Source organism: Engystomops pustulosus, chromosome 1, assembly GCF_040894005.1.
Source record: "Engystomops pustulosus chromosome 1, aEngPut4.maternal, whole genome shotgun sequence".
In the NCBI taxonomy this organism is placed as follows: domain Eukaryota; kingdom Metazoa; phylum Chordata; class Amphibia; order Anura; family Leptodactylidae; genus Engystomops; species Engystomops pustulosus.
The window spans coordinates 243,012,047-243,031,692 of NC_092411.1; the positions used below are offsets into that span (position 1 = coordinate 243,012,047).

General features: G+C 40.5%; 1 protein-coding gene across 1 annotated transcript in view; it reads right to left on the reverse strand.

The window, feature by feature from the left end:
* The window catches only part of SNX25 (sorting nexin 25), an 85,802-nt gene that overhangs the window by 856 nt on the left and 65,300 nt on the right, over positions 1–19,646 (reverse strand). Inside the window, exons 10-18 of the mRNA XM_072122900.1 lie at positions 17,062–17,226; positions 12,568–12,699; positions 11,398–11,538; positions 8,955–9,068; positions 8,699–8,863; positions 4,056–4,173; positions 3,060–3,126; positions 1,574–1,755; positions 546–646 (exon numbers count right to left, since the gene is read on the reverse strand). Of these exons, the coding sequence (XP_071979001.1) occupies positions 546–646; positions 1,574–1,755; positions 3,060–3,126; positions 4,056–4,173; positions 8,699–8,863; positions 8,955–9,068; positions 11,398–11,538; positions 12,568–12,699; positions 17,062–17,226 (1,185 nt within the window). The remainder of the gene's footprint in view (positions 1–545; positions 647–1,573; positions 1,756–3,059; positions 3,127–4,055; positions 4,174–8,698; positions 8,864–8,954; positions 9,069–11,397; positions 11,539–12,567; positions 12,700–17,061; positions 17,227–19,646) is intronic.

A 19,646-nucleotide genomic window follows, 5' to 3' on the forward strand; every position in this document is an offset into this window, starting at 1 on the left:
ATAATGCTGCCAGCGGTTTTGATGACTGCATTTAAACAGTTAACATCCCGATCGGTTCTGGTGTTATTAGGAAGGGGGAGGGCAGATTAGAGACTTTATCGGGTCCCCTCATGACTAGTTACAACTAGATAACTATATAGGTTATATACGTGTGGCTTTTAGGCGGATTTGTGTTGTGTGTTTATGACGCATGTGTTTTTTTCTCACCTGATCTGAAGTCATTTCAAGCTACACTCTGCAGAAAATTTGCATCATGTTGGGGATAGGATGCAGATTTGATACAGATTTTCACAAGCCCGTTCTTTGACCTCACACACTTGCATGTGAAACCATGTTTGGAAATGTTTCTAGAGTCAAAATTTTTTTTAATTGCACCAGATTTATGGCACATTTTTCTTAGTGACACATCTTAGTTATACCGGAGCAGGTCACATTGGATGGTGGTGGAGGGGATGTGTGTGCTGGCTGTGTCAAATACATATAATGGCTTTGGGTACTGAATGAAAACAATGAAGGTAATGGAAACAGGATGAAACATATCTTACATATAGCAGATGCTTATTGGCCCGGTTTTCTTGGAGTGCATTGAATACTTTTATTATCCCATGACGGGCGTTCTGCTGTCCTACCAGGTTCTGTAGTGCATCTGTAAGAGGAGGAATACGCATTACATAACATGATCATCCTCTCTGTCTGGGTCACAGCTTCGTAGTCTGACTTACAAGGACACTGGTTACTGGAAATAATAGCTGTTCTCATTACCCACAGGAGGTGGAAGTGAAATTAATCTGTTTCTAATTCATGTTAAACCCATCAGCAGGCCCTGAGAAGTATATATAGCGATGCGGATCATCACACTTATTTATACCCTACTAAGTCTGCAGAGAAGGCACTTTTATCTAGAAGATCACACTCCCTAATGTCAATTTATGAATACAATGAACCAGAGTGTGGACAGCTTCCTATAAATTCAGCCCATGTAAAGTACTGGCATTCTTTAAGGATAACAGAGGTGGGTCCACACACTCATAAAGGCCATAAGGGCATTAAGAGTTAATTTGGCCGAGGTACTGCAATTTGGCTCTCATCCACAAATATACAGTTGCAGCACACCAGCATCACTACCAAAAAAAGGATGGAGCCTTAAGCCTCAATACAGAAACTGATTGATATAAGATACTATAGTGGGACCTCCATGATCTAGTAGAGACCTATCATGCAGAGCTCTTCATTATTATAAATGGCCCCAAGCTTGGGAAACCCATTTATTGTTGGCATAAAATTATAATAGCCCCTGCTGACCTCTGTATTTCACGAACCTCTTATTATGATATGCTTGACCCCTTTACACATAGGTCATCTGTAATGACGTTGTCCAAGGTTACAACAACATGTCTCCTTTCCACCACTAAGAGTTTCACAAAGATGTACAACAGTTTTTTGAAGAAAGCAACCACGTTTTTCTAGCCCTAGGTAATATTTTTGAAGAAATATTTTTTAGCAAAATGCTCCCTGACCAGAGCTGTGCCAGAAGAGACAATACGTAAGAGAACCACCACAGACGTGTCCTCACCGGGGATATTTTCAAGTAGTTTTTGCTGTGCTTTATGTTTGGTTTCCTGACACTGCAGTTCCGTTCTTGAGGTTTTTGGAGGAGCCAATTTTCCATTAGGCCAGAATGCATCTCTGAACACATTGATATAGTACACCAGCATCTGCTCACTGAAAATCCAATTCACTGTGTCTCGGATCTGTCTGCATGAAATAAGATGTATAAATCAACCACTTATATTACAGCAGAAGCACCAGGCAATAACAATTTCCAGACTGATTATTCACAACTTCCTGGGGAATAACAGCAGTTAAAGAGAATAATCACAAATCCTCCTCACATCAGGAGAGAAAAAAACAATATACCGTATATACTCGAGTATAAGCCAAGGCAGCTAATTTTACCAAAAAACCTGGGAAATGTATTGACTCGAGTATAAGCCTCGGGTGGGAAATGCAGCCGCTACTCTCTAATCAAATGTCCAGTAGTCTCCCCTCATCAATAAAAATGTCCAGCAACGTGCGCCTCTGATTAATAAAATGTCCTCCATTAGTATAATGCCCAACAGAGTGCCCACATTAAAAAATAAAGTTAGTACTGACCCCCGGGGTCCTCTTCTCCCCGCAGCACCACTTCAGGTTCCCAACCGGGCTGGCAGATACACATCTATACAATCTGCCGGCACAGAAGCTGCTGCGTCATGGTCTCTGTGTCAGCATATCATATAGAAGCGCATCTGCCGACCCAAAGTGGTGCGGCGGGGAAAAGAGGACGCCAGGGGTCAACCTAACTTTATTTTTTTGTATACTAGAGTACAAGCCGCGTGGGGTTTTTTTCCCAGCAGTATCTACTGTAGTATTTACAGTACACTTACCATATATATATTCCGAACGAGGAATGACTTATTAAAAAGGGTCTGTTGCACCAAAGTAACTTATTATTATTATTCATGGGGAAAAAATGCAGACGACTGGGCCATTGTTGGAGAAAAATTGAAAAATGAACATATAGTTATCAGGCTCTGGCTCTGGTTGCTGTTTCGCTTTGGTACTTCCGGTAATTGGACGTTTGGTGGGTCACAGGACCCACATCATCTAATGAATGGCCTTGGATAAGGGGAAAACAGGGAAGTCCCCTGAAAAATGGAAGGGACATCTCTAGTCAGAGGATGCCTGTGGTCCGGTTGGTCGCACGGCCAAAATCAGAAGTACTGGAGTGAAATGGGGGCCTCAGCCTTCGTCCTCTGGGGGTTTTCCACATTCATGAAAAAACCACTTTAATTACTCCTCCTTATTGTATACTTTTAATGGGTCGTCTCATCAAAGAACAAGTTAAAGATTACAGTGGGAACGAAAAGCCTTCATGTGAGTGAAGTGTCAGTGTATATAAAGATACATTGCACGTGACCCAACATGGTGCCTATAGAAATATAATCTGCTCAATACTCCACAGAGCCACATCCTTACAGGGTTAATCAGCCAGTCCATTACGGTATAACTCCACTTACTTGTTTATGGTCCTTCCAAATGTAATTTGTACCAAGGCAATCAGCGTTTTTCTCACCCACTTAAACACTGCAATAAAACAAAAAGGAGCTGCAGAACACCATAGGCGCTTTCACTACATAAACAGCATGAAATTGCCTTGTAATACAGCAAATAACTCAAAATGCGAGAGACTCTGCAAAATGAATCCTCCACGCTTCCACAAGGTCATGAGCAGTGCAGAAATTCAGTAGACGCTCTACTATGTGTATGGGTACACTGCTCCCTTATTACTCCAGTATTCCTGACCTGCTGTGACACAATGTGCATAACGGCCACACAGATGCCATCAACAGTAATAAAACTTCTAAAGTAAGGCTTCTTTAACATAAAACGTAAGATACGCCCAGCCCGGGACCCAAGTGTGGCATACTTTTGGCTGGAGAGGAGGAGGCGTGAATGCTCACCTCTCTCCATAGGGTCGTCTGGTGCCCTGTTGTACATACAAGGAAAGATAGAACATGCTCTACCTTTTTCCCGGTAGCGGTAAATTGACATGCGTTGTGCTCACCATACAGCGGACGAGTGCCGTAGACATCTATGCGAAATAGAAGGCTATTTTATGAAAATACATTTTCACTAAATAAAACAAGAAGAGATTAATTTACGCGTGTGCCATGTTCTTCTAAATGGATACGTTTGGATTGAGGATCCATTATTGAGCACCACTAACCCAGAGTGTGCGGTTTCTATTGCCCTACTTGAATGGCGTCTATGGGGGCAGATATCCAGACGCGATATCTGTCCCCGAACATCCGTGTAAAATGGGCCCAAGTACGTCAGTTACACAGAAATCGTGATACAATGGCATTAGCATAATTTTAAAAGTTGATGTTAGAAGAAAGGAGGCCATAGATAAATATAAGAAGATCACTACAGTCACGGTGCCTGGATCTATGAGTGTCTCTGCTTTATCATGATGGATTTTGATGGTAGATTTCCTGTAATCAACAACTCACTTCCTCGCAACTCAAAAATCTCCACAATCAGCATGAAGCACGGCTCCGCCAAGGCATCTCTTTTCCCATCCACATCGTCCCCATAGTCAGATAGGTCACTGTCTTCTTCAGTTTCATCCTGTGGAGAGGAAAGTTAGGTCAGCATTGATAGAATAAGCACAAAACTGGGCACCAGCCCCAGACACAGCCATGAAAGCTGCTAATCCAACAAATCATGGAAGGAGTATGGAAACCAGGGAGAAGTAGAACATACATTTCCAATTTTATTACCAGAAAACTTTAGTTTTATTGTGTTCAACTAAACGGGAATAACAATGTACAAATCTAACATGCCTCATAAATGTCATGGAGTATTGGGATAATGCAGTACACATTATAATTATCTGCTCCCACCAAATCAGTTTAGCTCATCCTGCCACAGAATAAGCGATAACAATCAGTGAGGGTCTGAGCGCTGGGACCCACACTAACCGGACCCCCAGCAGTCCGGAGAACAAGGGTCCTGTTCTCACCAACAGGTGGAGCAGCAGGCTAAGTATATGTCCTGCCACTTCATTCAATTGTATGAGAGAGTGCCAGAGATGGCCTAGCACAGCGCTCAGGTATCTCCTGTACACTCATAGACAATGAATGGGAGTGCTGGAAATAGCTCATCATTGTGTTCTACGCAATTTCTGGCACTCCAATACAATTCAATGGAGTGTGAGGATCAATGCTCAACCAGAGTGTCCACCCATAAGTGAGAACGAGACCACGACCTCCGGATTGTTGAGGGTCCCTTTCTTGTGGATAAGCATGCAAGATTATAAAACGATGACACTGCCAAATACACAGTAACTGGCCATAGCCTTTCCAGATATTGGTGTGAATATCTGCTGATTCATTATTTACATGATTAAGACCATATGAAATGCAGGTGTTTAAAGGGTTAGTCCAATGAAACAAGTTAAGCCCTGGACACGGGATAGGGCCTAACTAGCTGATTGGTGGGGGTTCAGTGATGAGAACTACACAGATTATAAGAACAGGGGGTCCTATGTACTCCCATCGGACCCCTCGTCACTCCCAGAGATGATTGGAGCAGCTGGTCACACATGGCCGGGCTGCCCCGTTCATCTCTATGGAGCTGATTGAGATTGCTGAGCGCCGCACTCAGCAATCTCCGTTAGCACCATAGAGATTAATAGGGCTATCCGGAAATGCCTGACAGCTGTTCCGGTCATCTTAGAGAGAAATGAGGCATCCAATAGGGATGATCAGCAAGTCAGGGCCCAACTTGTTTTGTGGGAAAACGCCTATAATATCCTAAGGTGACCGGCTCATTCAGCATTGTGTATATTCCAACACAAGGGATCGTACACACAATATTGTGTCGCTCCCCAAATTCCACTTGGGATAAACTCTTATAGACAGAAATGTCTTTTTTTATCTTTTTTCATCATTTGCAATTTCACTTCTCCTTTTCTTTCTACACTGTAGTACATGGAGATCATGGCACTCGAAATGAGGATTATCTATAATGATATCATTATTGTAAAAAACTCTCCTACCCTGTTTCCCCGAAAATAAGACAGTGTCTTATATAAATTTTTGCTCCTACAGAGGCACTAGGTCTTATTTTCAGGGGATTTCTTATATATCCATGAAAAATAATTCACATTTAACGTTGAACAAAAAAATATACTTCTCTAACCTCCTTATGACTCTCCAAACTTTGAATTTCATGGTGTATTTCTTGTGACTCCATTTCTATTAGAATCATTGCCCCCAGTCTCCCATGTTTAGTAAAAGCACTTTCCATAAATGACCCTTCTTATCCTGGTAGCTGCTGGGATCACATTTGCAGCACAACAGCCGGTGATATAATTTCATGAATTCTTCCCCATGTCACAACCTTCTGCAGCATCTAAAAGATTTCCTAATACTCATGTACGGCGTGGAGGGAGCTGCTGCAATGACTGCCACTAGGTCTTATTTTCAGGGGAGGCCTTATATTTCTAAGCCTGAACAAAATTGTACTAGGTCTTATTTTCGGGGGATGTCTTATTTTAGGGGAAACAGGGTATTATAATGACCCTGCTCATCGTATTATTAAGCCACAATAACAGATCTTAGTCACACAATGTTTATCTCGCAGAGCCTGTATAAAAAAAAATTATATTATATATATCTCCATCTATATCTATATCCACACACAAATGCAAATAACTAGAAGCCATGATTCACCAAGACTGAACCCAGATCATCATGAGTCACAATGATGGATCTACACATCAGGGCAATTACAAGCCAGGCATCACTATGACACAGGGCCGTGTGCTGTGACGTGAAGACATTACATACAGCACAGAGGAAGGAATAGGCTTCTGGAATTGAATCTATAAATCACGTCTTGAGAGGAAGCTGCTGCGCTAAAAGGGGAATTGTCAGCGTTAATTTTATCTGCTTCTTATAACGGAGCTTCACACAAAATAGAATAGAAGTTTCATTATCCTCCGAGGGAATCATTTCTCAGCAGAAGTAGCAAAGAACATACAACATTAAGCGGATTTTAACAAATCTGACACATTGATGACCCATCCTAGAGAGTGGTGGTGGTCCAGCACCTAACCCCACACCGTTCCGCTACAAAGTAGAGTTTATAGAGGGGATTCAATGCTTAGGATTACAGGTTCTTGACCACAGTAATGGAGTGCTAGCAAGGAGCCACGCTTGCCCTAGAGAGGGTGGCAAACTCATTTTTGCCAGGGGCCACATCGGCCTTGTGGTTAACCTTAAAAGGGACAAATATCCCCTGGTTTTTAAAAAAGGCTTTGAAAATTATGCAAATGAGCCTGAGGGGCCCTGGGCTTCATGGATGTTAATGGAGTCCCTCAGGCTCATTTGCATAATTTTTATAGCCTTCAGGAAGCAGCTCCTAGTGCTTTTTTTGGGTGACCGGTCATCTTTAAATAAGAGTGGATCCTGCCAGAGGGGGCACACACCAGTATGTCAGTTTGCTGGGTTTACAATCCTTCATCCTGGTGGTAGATGTCCTTTAACCAGTTCATGCTCTGCACTGTCCTGGAGCGGGCTGATGGGGTGGCTGAAATGCTACTTTTACACCATTTTACATCACAAAGGAAATGCAATAAAAAGTGATCAAAAGGTTGCAGAGTTTTTAAAATGGTAGTAATGAAAACATCAGCTCATTTAGCAAAAAATGACACCTCATCTGCACTCTCCATGCACCACAGTATGAAAAAGTTATTAGCGTCAGAAGATGGGGAATTTTTTTTTTCTTTTCGTACACATTCGTTTAATTAAAAGGTTTTAACCAGTTCAGGACCGGGCCTTTTCCTGTTTTTTCATTTCCATTTTTCACCCCCAACCTTCAAAAATCTATAACCTTTCTATTTTTACATGTAAAGAGCTGTGTGAGGGCTTGTTTTCTGCGTAACAAATTGCACTGCATAGTGATGGTATTGAATATTCCATGCTGTGTACTGGGAAGCTGGAAAATTCCAAATGCAGTGAGAATGGTGACAAAACGCATTTGCGTCGTTTTCTTGTGGGCTTGGAATTTACGGCTTTCACTGTGCTCCCCAAATGACATGTCTACTTTATTCTTTGGGTCAATATGATTACAGGGAGAACAAATTTGTATAGGTTTTATAATGTTTTCATAGATTTACAAAAATTAAAACCTCCTGTACAAATTTTTTTTTTTGATTTTGCCGTCTTCTTGAGCTAATAACTTTTTCATACTTTGGTGTATGGAGCTGTGGGTGGTGTCATTTTTTGCGACTTTTGATGATGTTTTCAATGATATTATTTTTAGGACTTTACGAACTTTTGATCACTTTTTATAGAATTTTTTTTATTTTTTAAAATAGCAAAAAAGTGCCATTTTTTACTTTGGGCGCGATTTTCCGTTACAGGGTTAAACGCAGTGAAAAAACGTTAGTTTGATAGATCGGGCATTTTCGATGCTGGCACCGATCGCGGGTGCTACCGGTAAGTCTTTGCTGCAATATGCAGCAAAGACTCACCGGCTATGGAGAGGGCCCAGCCCGTGAACTTTCTCCATGCACCGGTACCCGACCGCTGCCGTGAATACACGGCGGGTGGTCATGAACCTGTTAAAATAGAATAATAAAACCTATATTAGAAATCCTATAAATAACTGTGATTCTTCCGAAGCAAAGAATAAAGTATGGTTGATCCATCATTTGGAACGCACAGTGAAAGTCGTAAAAAATGAGCCCACAAGAAAGTGATGCAAATGCGTTTTTTTTTCCAATTTCACATTTGTAATTTTTTTCCAGCTCCCCAGTAAATGTCATGGAAAATCTGTTACGCATAAAATAAGCCCTCACTCAGCGCTGTACAGTGAAAAATTAAAGTTCTAGATTTTTGAAGGTGAAAAGCGAAAAATTAACAAAAAAACCCTACGTCCTTAAGGGGTTATTAGTCAGGTGAGCGGTTTAGTACTTACATTTATACAGTATTACTATTACAACCCCAGAAAGTTCAATTTGCAGTACAAATGGCACAAGTAGTCTTCTCATCAATTTCTCTTGAAGTGCCCACTCTCCCATTCCCCAGGACTCCCTGTAATAAAAGCCACAAAGGTTCTCGGACCAGGCCCATCATTTACTGACCTCCTGGTGGGAGAAGAAATCTCCAGGAAGTCTTTCCAAAAAAGAAGAGAGTGAAAAGGAAGATTTTTTGCCCTGGACATCAATGACTTTCAGGTGCTCTGGGGATGGACTCAAAAAGGCATAAAGCACCTCGCTCTGATATAGTCTCTCATCGGAAAGCAGCTTCTGCAAAAACACAATATATCATCACGTTAAATGAGGAAGAGCTGGAATACATGTAACTGTAATCACTATAAGACAACGTGAAAGGTTTTACCTGTAGGAAGTTGTTTAACTGGGTTTTTGACTTTTCCAGAAACTTCTGATCTATGGACTTGAAAGGAAGTTTACTGATGGAAGGCAATTGGACCTTCTTCAATGAAGGAAAACACTAAAGGGAAGGAAAATTCCAACTTAAGTTTTGATTTATCAAGCCATCACTATCACATGTGCTGTCATCTTGTAAAGTATAAAGGACCGGATTCTGTCCATTATGTCATTTCCAGGATCTCAATCATTATGCTATTGAGGAAGTTGGTGCTCCCAGGTTTTGTCCTCAACGCCCCAAGCACCGATATTCCTGTCTAAACCACTTTCCTCCTCCCAGTGTCACCCCTCGTTTCTCAAGACAAATCTACTGCTTACATGATGGAGAGGGTAGTGGTCCAGGCAGGAACAGCAGTGCTCCGGGTGCTGAGGACAGGACTTTGGTGCACCAACTGCCTCATTAGCATACGGATTTCAATGGAATTTCTCCTAACTGACACAATGGACAAAGATTAGAAAAGTATGTTGAAAATCACAAAGCAATTCTCTACAACATGCTGCCAGCAGATTATGATGCTTGAGGAGATTGTGGACTCCCTTAGCCTGTGACTGGAACAACTTTATAGATGTGCAACTTCCATACAGAAATACATTTGGATACAATATTTGGGTATCAGATTTATACCTGATAAAAAAAATTCATTTTTAGCAGAATTTATTCAACATTATACTTCATTGTAAAATTATAATCTAAAAATATAAAGCTGAGTGTGTGTATGCGTACGTGTGTGTCCGCTTATGGAATCTGCACCATAGTGCTTAAAATCACCAAATTTTGCACAGGCAGTTAGAAGCTGAGCCGTTATTGGTTGCTATTCTGCTACAGGTCATTAATATAAGCTCTGAGCTGTGATTGGTTACTAAAGGCAATGAGTTTAAGACGCTTATATGTGAGGTAATATGCATAGGGTAAAGAGTGAGTGAGAGAGACAGGCAGGGGGTGAGAGAGTGAGTGAGATAGACAGGCAGGGGGTGAGAGTGACAGAGAGATAGGTAGGGAGAGTGAGAGACAGACAGAGATATAGATACATATATCTATATATACGTATATACTCGAGTATAAGCCGACCCGATAAAGCGGAGGCCCCACCAAAAACTGGGAAAACCTATTGACTCAAGTATAAGCCACGGTGAGGTTTTTCAGCAATTTTTTTTCCCAGTAGCTGTGTATTGTACATTTTTTTTATATTTTTACAGAATGTAAAAGATAGAACATTAGCATAATAACAAAAAACTTAGGCAATATTTGTGAATAAGCTTAATTCAGTAGGAATAACCTTCTTTCTATTCAAGAGCGAACAGTTTTGAGGGGGGGGGGGGTTACAGGGGAGGAAGGAAGAGGGAAATCTTAGGTGGGAGGTGGAGGTGTTAGAGGGGGTAGTAGACAAGTAGCTGAACTGTTTTGGTATTGGAACCATGGGGTCCAGATTTTTAAGAATTTGTGTCTTGTCCCCCCTCCCAGTGGGCGAATTCCTCAAATCTACAGATTTCTGAGACAATGGGGCAGATTTACTTACCCGGTCCAGACGCGATCGAGCGGCGCGTTCTCTGTGGAGGATTCGGGTCTTCCGAAGGTAGTGCGCCCAATGTCCACTAGGTGTCGCTGCTGCGCTGAATTCCGTCGGAGTTCACTGAAGTTCACCAAGCAAGCGTGGGTGCAGGTAAGCACGTGTCAAGCGACACTTTTTTTTTTAAAATGTTTTTTTTAAATGTGGCGGTTTTTCCGAATCCGTCAGGATTTCTTACGGCCACACCCCGATTTCCGTGGCGTGCGCCAAAATCCCGAAGCAATTCAGGGAAAATCGGCGCAAATCAGAAATATTCGGGTAACGCAACGGAAAAAGGCGATTCAGGCCCTTAGTAAATGACCCCGATTGTCTCTCCACTGAGAGAGGCAGCAAATTTTTTGTGCTGAAAATTCGGCTTATACACGAGTATATACAGTATATGGTTTTAAAATATTTTTTCATCAACCAATTCTATTTTGTTATAGCTACGAGCAGTTATTTACTGTCCCGGGCAAGGCAGCGATCTACAGCTAGTATCAGATAAAGTGCAGCTGTGGACATTATGCATAACGGTCAGTGGTATGGGTCACAAAAAATATTACTAACAGAGGAAAAAAAATATATACAATAATAATTGGAGGGGATTAAAAACTCTAGTTTTTCAATAAGTTTTGAGAGTGGTGTTCTGTTCTATTTAAAATACTACGTCATGTCTAAACAGGGCCAGAAGGAACCAAGCGTAACAAATGGGTTCTGTATCATACCATGTGTACAAGCTTAGTACCAGGGCAAAGACACGCACAAAGTATAGTGATCGACTCCCCAAATAAGTTTTTTACTTTTCATTTTATTTTTAGTCCTATTTAAAGCTGAACTTGTTGATACCTCACAGAGTTTTCTGTGCAAATTCTGAAATTCACTTAATCTTCTCAGTACAGTCCAATTCTTGTTGTCCGATTCTCCAGACTCTGGCAAACTTACTAGTACAAAATACATTGGCATCTGTTCTCCATTCTCTTCAGATACCTGCAAGAAAAAAAACTATTACTACTAAGCATCAAAGAACCTACACAGGATCTATAATTACTGCCATCTTCTTTTGCCCCTTTTCAAGGAAATTGAGAAGGAAAAAAAAAACCGAATTGTGAAAAACATGAAGTGAATTATATTAAAGAGGTTGTTTAGCCTCTCACATGAAAAAGCCACAGGGTCCCCAAGTAGCCATTGCCCCTACACAGCCCCCAGTAGCTCTTTCCCCTCCCCTGTAATAAAATGTTGGGGGGTGTACTTGCTCCCATGAGCAGCACCAACAGCCGTTGTCTTGCTTCAATGTTCCCACTGTACACGCCGGCACAAGGAGCGCAGCTTTGTGGGAGCGAGGAAATGTGAGTATCGGACCGACAAACACAGCATAGACAAAGACTAAGAGCCGGGCCGGATAACATAAGGCCGCGGGACGGATTTGGTCTGCGAGCCTTGTGTTTGACACCAGTGCACTACAGCATCCTACAGTGTTGCCAGGTCCTGGACAGGTACTGGGCCCCATATAAACATCAGAAGACCACCTAATTTGGAGGATAGTAGGGTCTATTATCAGAAGGATGATGAAGAGTGGGTCTTCAGAATGATTTCATTTGGTGAGCCCAAGTAACCCGTCTGATACATAATAAAGGAGTAGTATGACCATTTGCATTATAAGGGCATTTAGACAGGGGTTGATTATCTGAGACAGCTTCTTCAGGGGTATTTTATTTGGGCAGCCATTAGAAGTAATCAGAAAAGTACTTGGTTCATCCTGAAGATTATTTCTGCATCTAGCCATTAGTTTAATTAATCCACATTAATAAACATGTTTTCCAGAAAATTTCCTGGATTATAAAAGGTCATATGAATAATTCATTTTAAAAATCATGTGGAAGAAATTCTAAATCACAACCCGAGGCTGCCCATTACTTGGCGAACGTGATAAAATTGTGCCGATGAATCCCTCCGTCTTAAAGTTCTGGATTATAAAACACCCTGTGATAAATTTCCATCTCCCCCCACAAAACTCACCTCACTGATGTTGATAAGCGCCCGCCACATGCCAAGATTTTCACACCATAAATCTGTCCGAGAAATATGGAGGTCGAGATCACTTTGCTCTTTCTCCATTAGAACGATTTCATCCTTTAACTTGGAAATAATCTATTCAGAAAAATAATAAGATGCTTTACTAAACAGCAGCAAGACAGCATGAACAATTCAAGACACTGAAGATCAGAAGTAGCGGAGAACATGAACAAGCAATTTGAAGGCACTGAAGAAGTGACTGTAGGACATTATAGGATGGCATCCCTGAAATGAGGGAATTCAGGCACAGAACACCATGGACACAATGGCAACATGGCTGTCCTCCTAATTTATTGTTATTATTGTATTGTATTTATTGTTATTAAATTTAAATATTTTTAGATCATATAAAAAGGTGAATTTTTGCACTGGCACTTGAGCGCTGGGCCACTAGAGACCAGTTTTTTGTCAGGGAGATAGAGTGAAATTTTTTTCCACCCTACGTGGATGATCTAGTATTGTACTTGGGTAGTCATCAGGTCAATCAATTTTGAAGTTTTCAAAGAATATTAACAAGGATCAGGACTTCGTATTAACTGGAAAAATCTGGACGTATACCACTAGCTTTTATGACAAATAAACCCAAGGATGTAGAAGTTATAGAGGGTAAAAAATGTATTCAATATCATGGGATATATTTTTCTACTTGGACTATATTAAACTCAATATCATGCCCACAATAGAGCAAATCAAGGGGGAAATTTAGAACTTGCAATGGAATTTCACTTAATATGATTGGTAGGATTGCATTATTCTTCCACTAGTCCCATATGTGTTACAAGAAAAAAAAAATTAAATTGTGGTAAAAGTTTATTCCGCAATCTGGTTTGGTGAGGAAAACAACCAGAAATTAAAATAGTTATTTTGAAACTTCCTTCGCAGCAAGAAGAAATGTCTATTCCGGATATGCAGTCTAATTACATAGCAGCTCTAATCCAATACCTCCTCACAGCTATATTTTAAGATCTCTTATAGGTCCAGAATGTGCACATTATAACATCTTGGAAATATGGGAATGTGGGTTTTTTATGGGAAAAAAAAAAAGTGGATAAATGATATGGTTAAAATTATTCACATATTATGGAAAGTTATAAAAAAAAATTATAAAAGTTTAAAGTGACATTAGAATTTACACCAATATGGGGATATGCTCATTTGACAATTCCAGAAGATTTCAATTATCGACAATGGGTTTACTACGGTATTAAACATGTTAAACAAATATTGGGGGAAGAGTGGGTAAAATCTTTTGAAAAGTTAGAGACAGTATGGTATAGGAGGTAACATGGTTTAGTTATTTACAATTAGTACGGATAATTATTGATAAGGGCTTTGAATGGTTGAAAATGGAGATTACTCCTTTGTTGATTTGTTATTCGTTACTGGAGGTTATGAAACGGGATAAATAAGAAATGATTTTAAAAGAAATTCAAGAAATTCTTGTTGTCCCAATACATAAAAAGGCCCAGTTTTTCATTCTATTTAGAGCATAATATTCCCCCTAAAAAAATAGCTAAGTTCTTTAGTCCAATAGGATCTCATTGTAGTAGATGTCAAGTTGAGGGTGCAGATGATGTGTATATATTTTGGACATGCTCCTAAATCAAGGAATTTTGGAGTAAAGGGACCAAGGTGAGAACATTAACTAAAATTAGAAGGTCTATATAATTTGGAAACACACATGTTTGGATTACTGGGGTGAAAGTAATGTCTTTCATTTCTTGACTGCAATGCTGATATTATTCCTCTTTCTGGCCAGATACTGTATTAATTAAAAAAAATGGATATTGAAAGAACCACCTACAGTGGAAATGTGGATTAGAATGACAAACATAACATTGCAAAGTGAATGGTTCGCTATGTTGGGAAGGACTAGAGGGAAGATGCGTAGCTTTAGGATTATTTGGAAGTCTTGGCAAAACAAATACTTTACGGAGGAAGAAACTTTTTATGTTAATAGATTTAGTGAAGCGTGATGGGAAGATGGGAGGGAAGAAGAGTTGTGTGATATTAGGTAAGGAGGGGTGAGAGATTGAGAGGGATGAGTTATAGGGGTTAATACCTATATTTTCTTGGGGGGTGGGGTAGGTTATAAGGGGAAAATTGTCTTTTTTGTAGAATTCTAATAGGGGAAAATAAACTGGTCTCCGATTAGGTTGAGTGCATTTAAGAAAATAACAGACTGGTTAGTTACAAACGTTTGTATAACACATTTAATTGTATAATGACTAAGTAAGGAAGAAGTACATTGCAATATCTACATAATTGTATATCAATAGGGGAATACAGATTTAGTGATATGCATACCGTATATTCATTGTTAATTGTGATACTAAATAAAGGCTTCAAAGAAAAATTAAAAAATAATAATAATTACGGTGCACCACAGTTTACTGATAACTATGGAAACATGGAACCAAAAATCAGCCTAATGAGCTTTTCATTAATAGGACTCGAGCCCTGCCGTTTCCATGACATCGAGTGATACTCACTTAGCATATTATAATTTATCCTTTAAATGAAACACAATGCTCTGATAATAATCTCCAATTTACATTTTCTGGGAACAGCTCATAGCTTAACCCCTTAACGCTGCAACCCTCTTCTGTTTTTCACTCCCCACCATCCAAATGCTAAAATGTTTTCATTTTTCCCCGTTAACAGAGCTGTATGAGGGCTTGGTTTTCTGCAGGACAAATTGTACTTCCTAGTGTCAGTATTTACTATTCCATTCAATGTACTGGGAAGCAGGAAAAAGTCCAAATGTGGACAAAAACACATTTGCAGAGTTTCCTTATAGTTTTGAAGGCTTTCACTGTAAAGGTCCAGATCAATTTTTCCCACAAGACAAGTTTCTTAAATGTACTCAGAAGAACAATTCTTTATTTCACTGTTAACAAATATACCGCATTTCACAGATATAATTCCAACCTATCAGTCCTGATGTACACAATTTCAGTTGCCCTTGGTTTCCGATGTGGAGCGGAGCTCTTCTCTGGTCCCTGCTCCCTACAGCAGCCCCTTCCCTTGCATTCCAGGGCGGAGCTCACACTGATGCATGCCGACTTACTGCCGGCAAACAGCAGCAGCGAGAGAAGAGCTACAAGCTACCGGCAGATAACTTCTTTATTCGAGAATGGGGAGGCTGGCACATCAGGTCTGATAGTGTGTGTAGCTAAGATGAAGCAGGGCTGAAGAGTGTCATTGTGTGTAATATGCATCTCATGGATCTCATCATCTCATCTCTGATCTGTTTAATCTCTCTTTCTATGTATCAGATATTAACACAATGTTCAAAAGGTAAATGAAAGTTTATAAACCTGTACCCTGATAATCTAACCACATTGTCAGCTAACAGAACTAGAGGGATAATGAAGTGTCTGGTTACAGAGTCCCCACCCACAGCCTGGATTTTTGCACTGACCATCACTGAGTTATAGAAGCCAAACTGAGGCAATAAAACTGAGCAAACTTAGTAAAGTAAAGGGTTAAAGTGATCTCTATTGTGTTCTAGGGGATTAAAATAGGGGATCGAAATTTGAGGCAAACCCCTCCCATAGGGAAAAACAAAACAAAAAACTATTACCTGCTTAATTCTGAGAACTTTTTCGTACTTCATTTACAGAACTGTGTAAGATGTCATTTTATTGCAGGACAAGTTGTTGTTTTCATTTATACCATTTTGGGGAGTGTACAAGGTTTGGATCACCTTTTATCAAAATTTTTATGTGTGGTGCAAAAGCAAAAAAGTGCCATTTTGGAAACTTGTTTTTTTCCAATAAAGGTTTCACCAGAAGAGAAAATTGTTTATATTTGGCATACAGGGACACCTAACATATTTATGACAATGTTTCTGTTCTAGTGGATGGAGGAGTATGATCAGTAACACAATGTACTATAATACTATTATACCAGATCCTGCAATGGGAGCATTGATCCCATCCGACATGGCCATTTACGTGTTGTGGTCACATTTGACCGTGGCACTTATGCAGTTAACACCCAGACGGGATTCCTGTGCCAATTACAGCTATTGGAGGTGGGAGTCTCCTGCATAACGAAGCAGACACGTGCTGCCCATGGAGAGGGCTGAGCCAATGAGACTTCTCCATACATCATTCTCTGTGCTGTATTATTACGGGACACAATTATGAGAGCTTAATTCTTTGTTCTTTCTGTGCTGCAAACCATGACGTGCTGTCTATCATAGACCGATCATCCCTCTATGACTGTACGTACAGAGACGTCTGTGCTGTGTAAAGCACAAAAACCGAACTGCTGAAGATTTAAAAATACAAACGCTTTAAGGAATTTTCACTCCCAATCATTCCCTTCCAGGTCAATTTGTTTAATAGGTTCTACCACAATAATATCACTAAAAGCAATAAAATAACATTGGAATCTATTAGTAGTTTTAGTACAGGGGTAGCTATGTACCTTCTTGTCAGGTTTGGGGGCGTTAATGATGGAGCTGAGAGCTTGTCTTTTGTAATCCAGCTTCTCTGTAAGCTGACGAAGCTTGTTGACAGCGTAGCTAGCTTGTTCAGTGATTCCACTACTGCATTCATCCAGGATCCCTTCTCCACCTTCACACCCCTGCATCTGAAACATAGAATACAAGTGAATTCACACTCATATATAGCGCTTTAAGTCTATCCTTAAAGGGGAAATAAAGTTATATTCCAAAATCCCAGGGCAGTTGGAGCAGGTTACTCACCTCGAGGGAGAACAGTAGCGTTTCGGCTGGGTCACTCTTCTCCCAAAAATATTTTTCTATTATAATTCAATGTTATCATTTTCTTATTTTTCTAAGGATTTATAAGTTACCACCTATCCATATGGTGACTGTTAGGTTGGTGTTGCCAGCAGACACATCACAAAAATAGGATCCCGTATCCATTTTATAAAAGGAGCAGTGGTTGTGCCTGCGAACTAACGCTGCATTCTGTTAGTTCATGACTGCATTTTACCATCAGAATAAAGGATGTTAAACCAGGGACACTTACTCAGATTCAGGCCCCTGATTTTGGTAATCTTCTTATATTTGTTATTCCTGGCCTCTTTCCTGCTAAAATAAACTTTTACAATTATGCAAATGAGCCTGAAGGGCTCTACCAGAGACTTTACAGGCTGTTACACAGTGCAGGAGCACTTCCCTTGGCACTGATCCCCCTTTGAATAATATAAAGTCATACAGTGAAAGGGGGAACAAGGGGGGGAAAGGGGCGAGTCAAAAAAGTGTAGCAGCCCGTGAAGCTATAGCATGAAGTGGGTCTGGTGGAGCCCTTGTGACTCATTAGAATGATTGTAAAAGTTGATTTTAGAAGATAGAGGCCATGGATAACAAATAAGATTGCCTGGATCTATGTTACCCCCATTCTTGTGAACGTTTTAAGGAAGGGGATGTCTCAGCAATTAGATGGCTGTCACCTCTTCCCTGGTACGATTACATAGTTCACATGATTGTGGGGTTAATATTTGGATTTTCGTTTTCAATGGTGAGCCAGAAGAAGGCAAAAACCAAAAAACCAGTGGCAGATGAATATTACCACCATAATAGGAGAAAATATATTTGTGGCAATCGGGATCAGATCTTTTTCAGAAACTTACATCCAATAACTCTTAAAATTACATAAGAAAGCCACCCTGGCCCCTATTGAACCTATTTATTGGGCAACCATTGTAACATTGACTTCCAAAGTCTCACTGCTCTTCCAGTAAGAAATCTAAGTTTATGTGTGAAATACTGGGCTGTAAAAAATGTGGCCGTGGACGGTTTGCGGCCTGTGTCTAATCATGGTGTGAGCTCCACCCGTGTGCTAACATTAGAAGACAACTACCCGAGCCTCAAAACGGGCAAAATAATTCCAGAAACACAACAACTAGCGATGCTCCCAGGTCCAGACTACAATTCCGGGCCTCACAGAAGATGACCACAAATCATTCTGTCACCTTCATATTCACACAGGAGGCAGTTTTCTGCAGCAGAAATCTCCCCTATTGCTGCCTGTTATTGAGTTGAAGCATGAACCAAGCACCTGCCTTCAAATGAAACAAGTTTTAGCCTGATAATGAGGCCTCTATGGTGTTCCCGCTTTGCTCCTTGAATAACACGTCAGCACAGGGAAAATGAGGCGGATACTGCAGATACAGAAATACAACCATTATTCTGCTGGGATTCCTATGTGTATAGTCTCACAACTGTGTCTAAATAAAGATACAGTTATCCGTGTGCTAAACAGAAGACATTGGAAGGCGAATCCATTCCATACACGGTATATACATTGCAAGAGATTATCTTGATCCGTTTCCTTACAGTTTTCTCCCAAGCTGGATTTCATGTAATAAAGAATGCTATCATTTATAGGAAAGCCATAGATTTTGTAACAACACAGTATAGTTGGGTATACAGTAGGATATTATCATTGTCTTGAGAGACTGCACGATGTGTTATGTACCTGATGAAGAGCATTTGTGCCTTTAAAGTGGTGTCCAGGATATTTTTTTGGATTAGCCATCAATATGTGACAGGCAGGTATAACAGGCAGAGCATTGACATGGAAGCAGATCGCTCTACATTCTGTGGCGGTCATGTCCGCTCCTATTAAAGTGAGCAGGACTTTCATCTGCAGTTGCGGTGTGTGGCCACTACACAGATCACACCAGGTAGTCCATCTCTGGGATAGGTGTGGAGCACTTACTGCAGAGTGCAGAAAGGACTTTAGTACTAGGATATGCTCAGAGAGAACTAGAAGGAAGCCCTTGCACTGCATTAGAACCTCTCCCGCAAGCTGGTCATACACGTTAGTTGTAGGCAGACTGCTAGTTACCCGTTATCCTGACCTCATCATACACAGAAATGATAAGTTCAGCTATAGATTATGTATAGACATGTATAGATTCTGAACAGAGGGATGGAAAAAATGCTGCTACCAAATTTCTCTTCTCCCCAAAAACAGAAGGATCCAGTGTCTTGGACACAGAAATCCTGATCCTTTTCGTAAGTCACCAAGTCCTTTCCC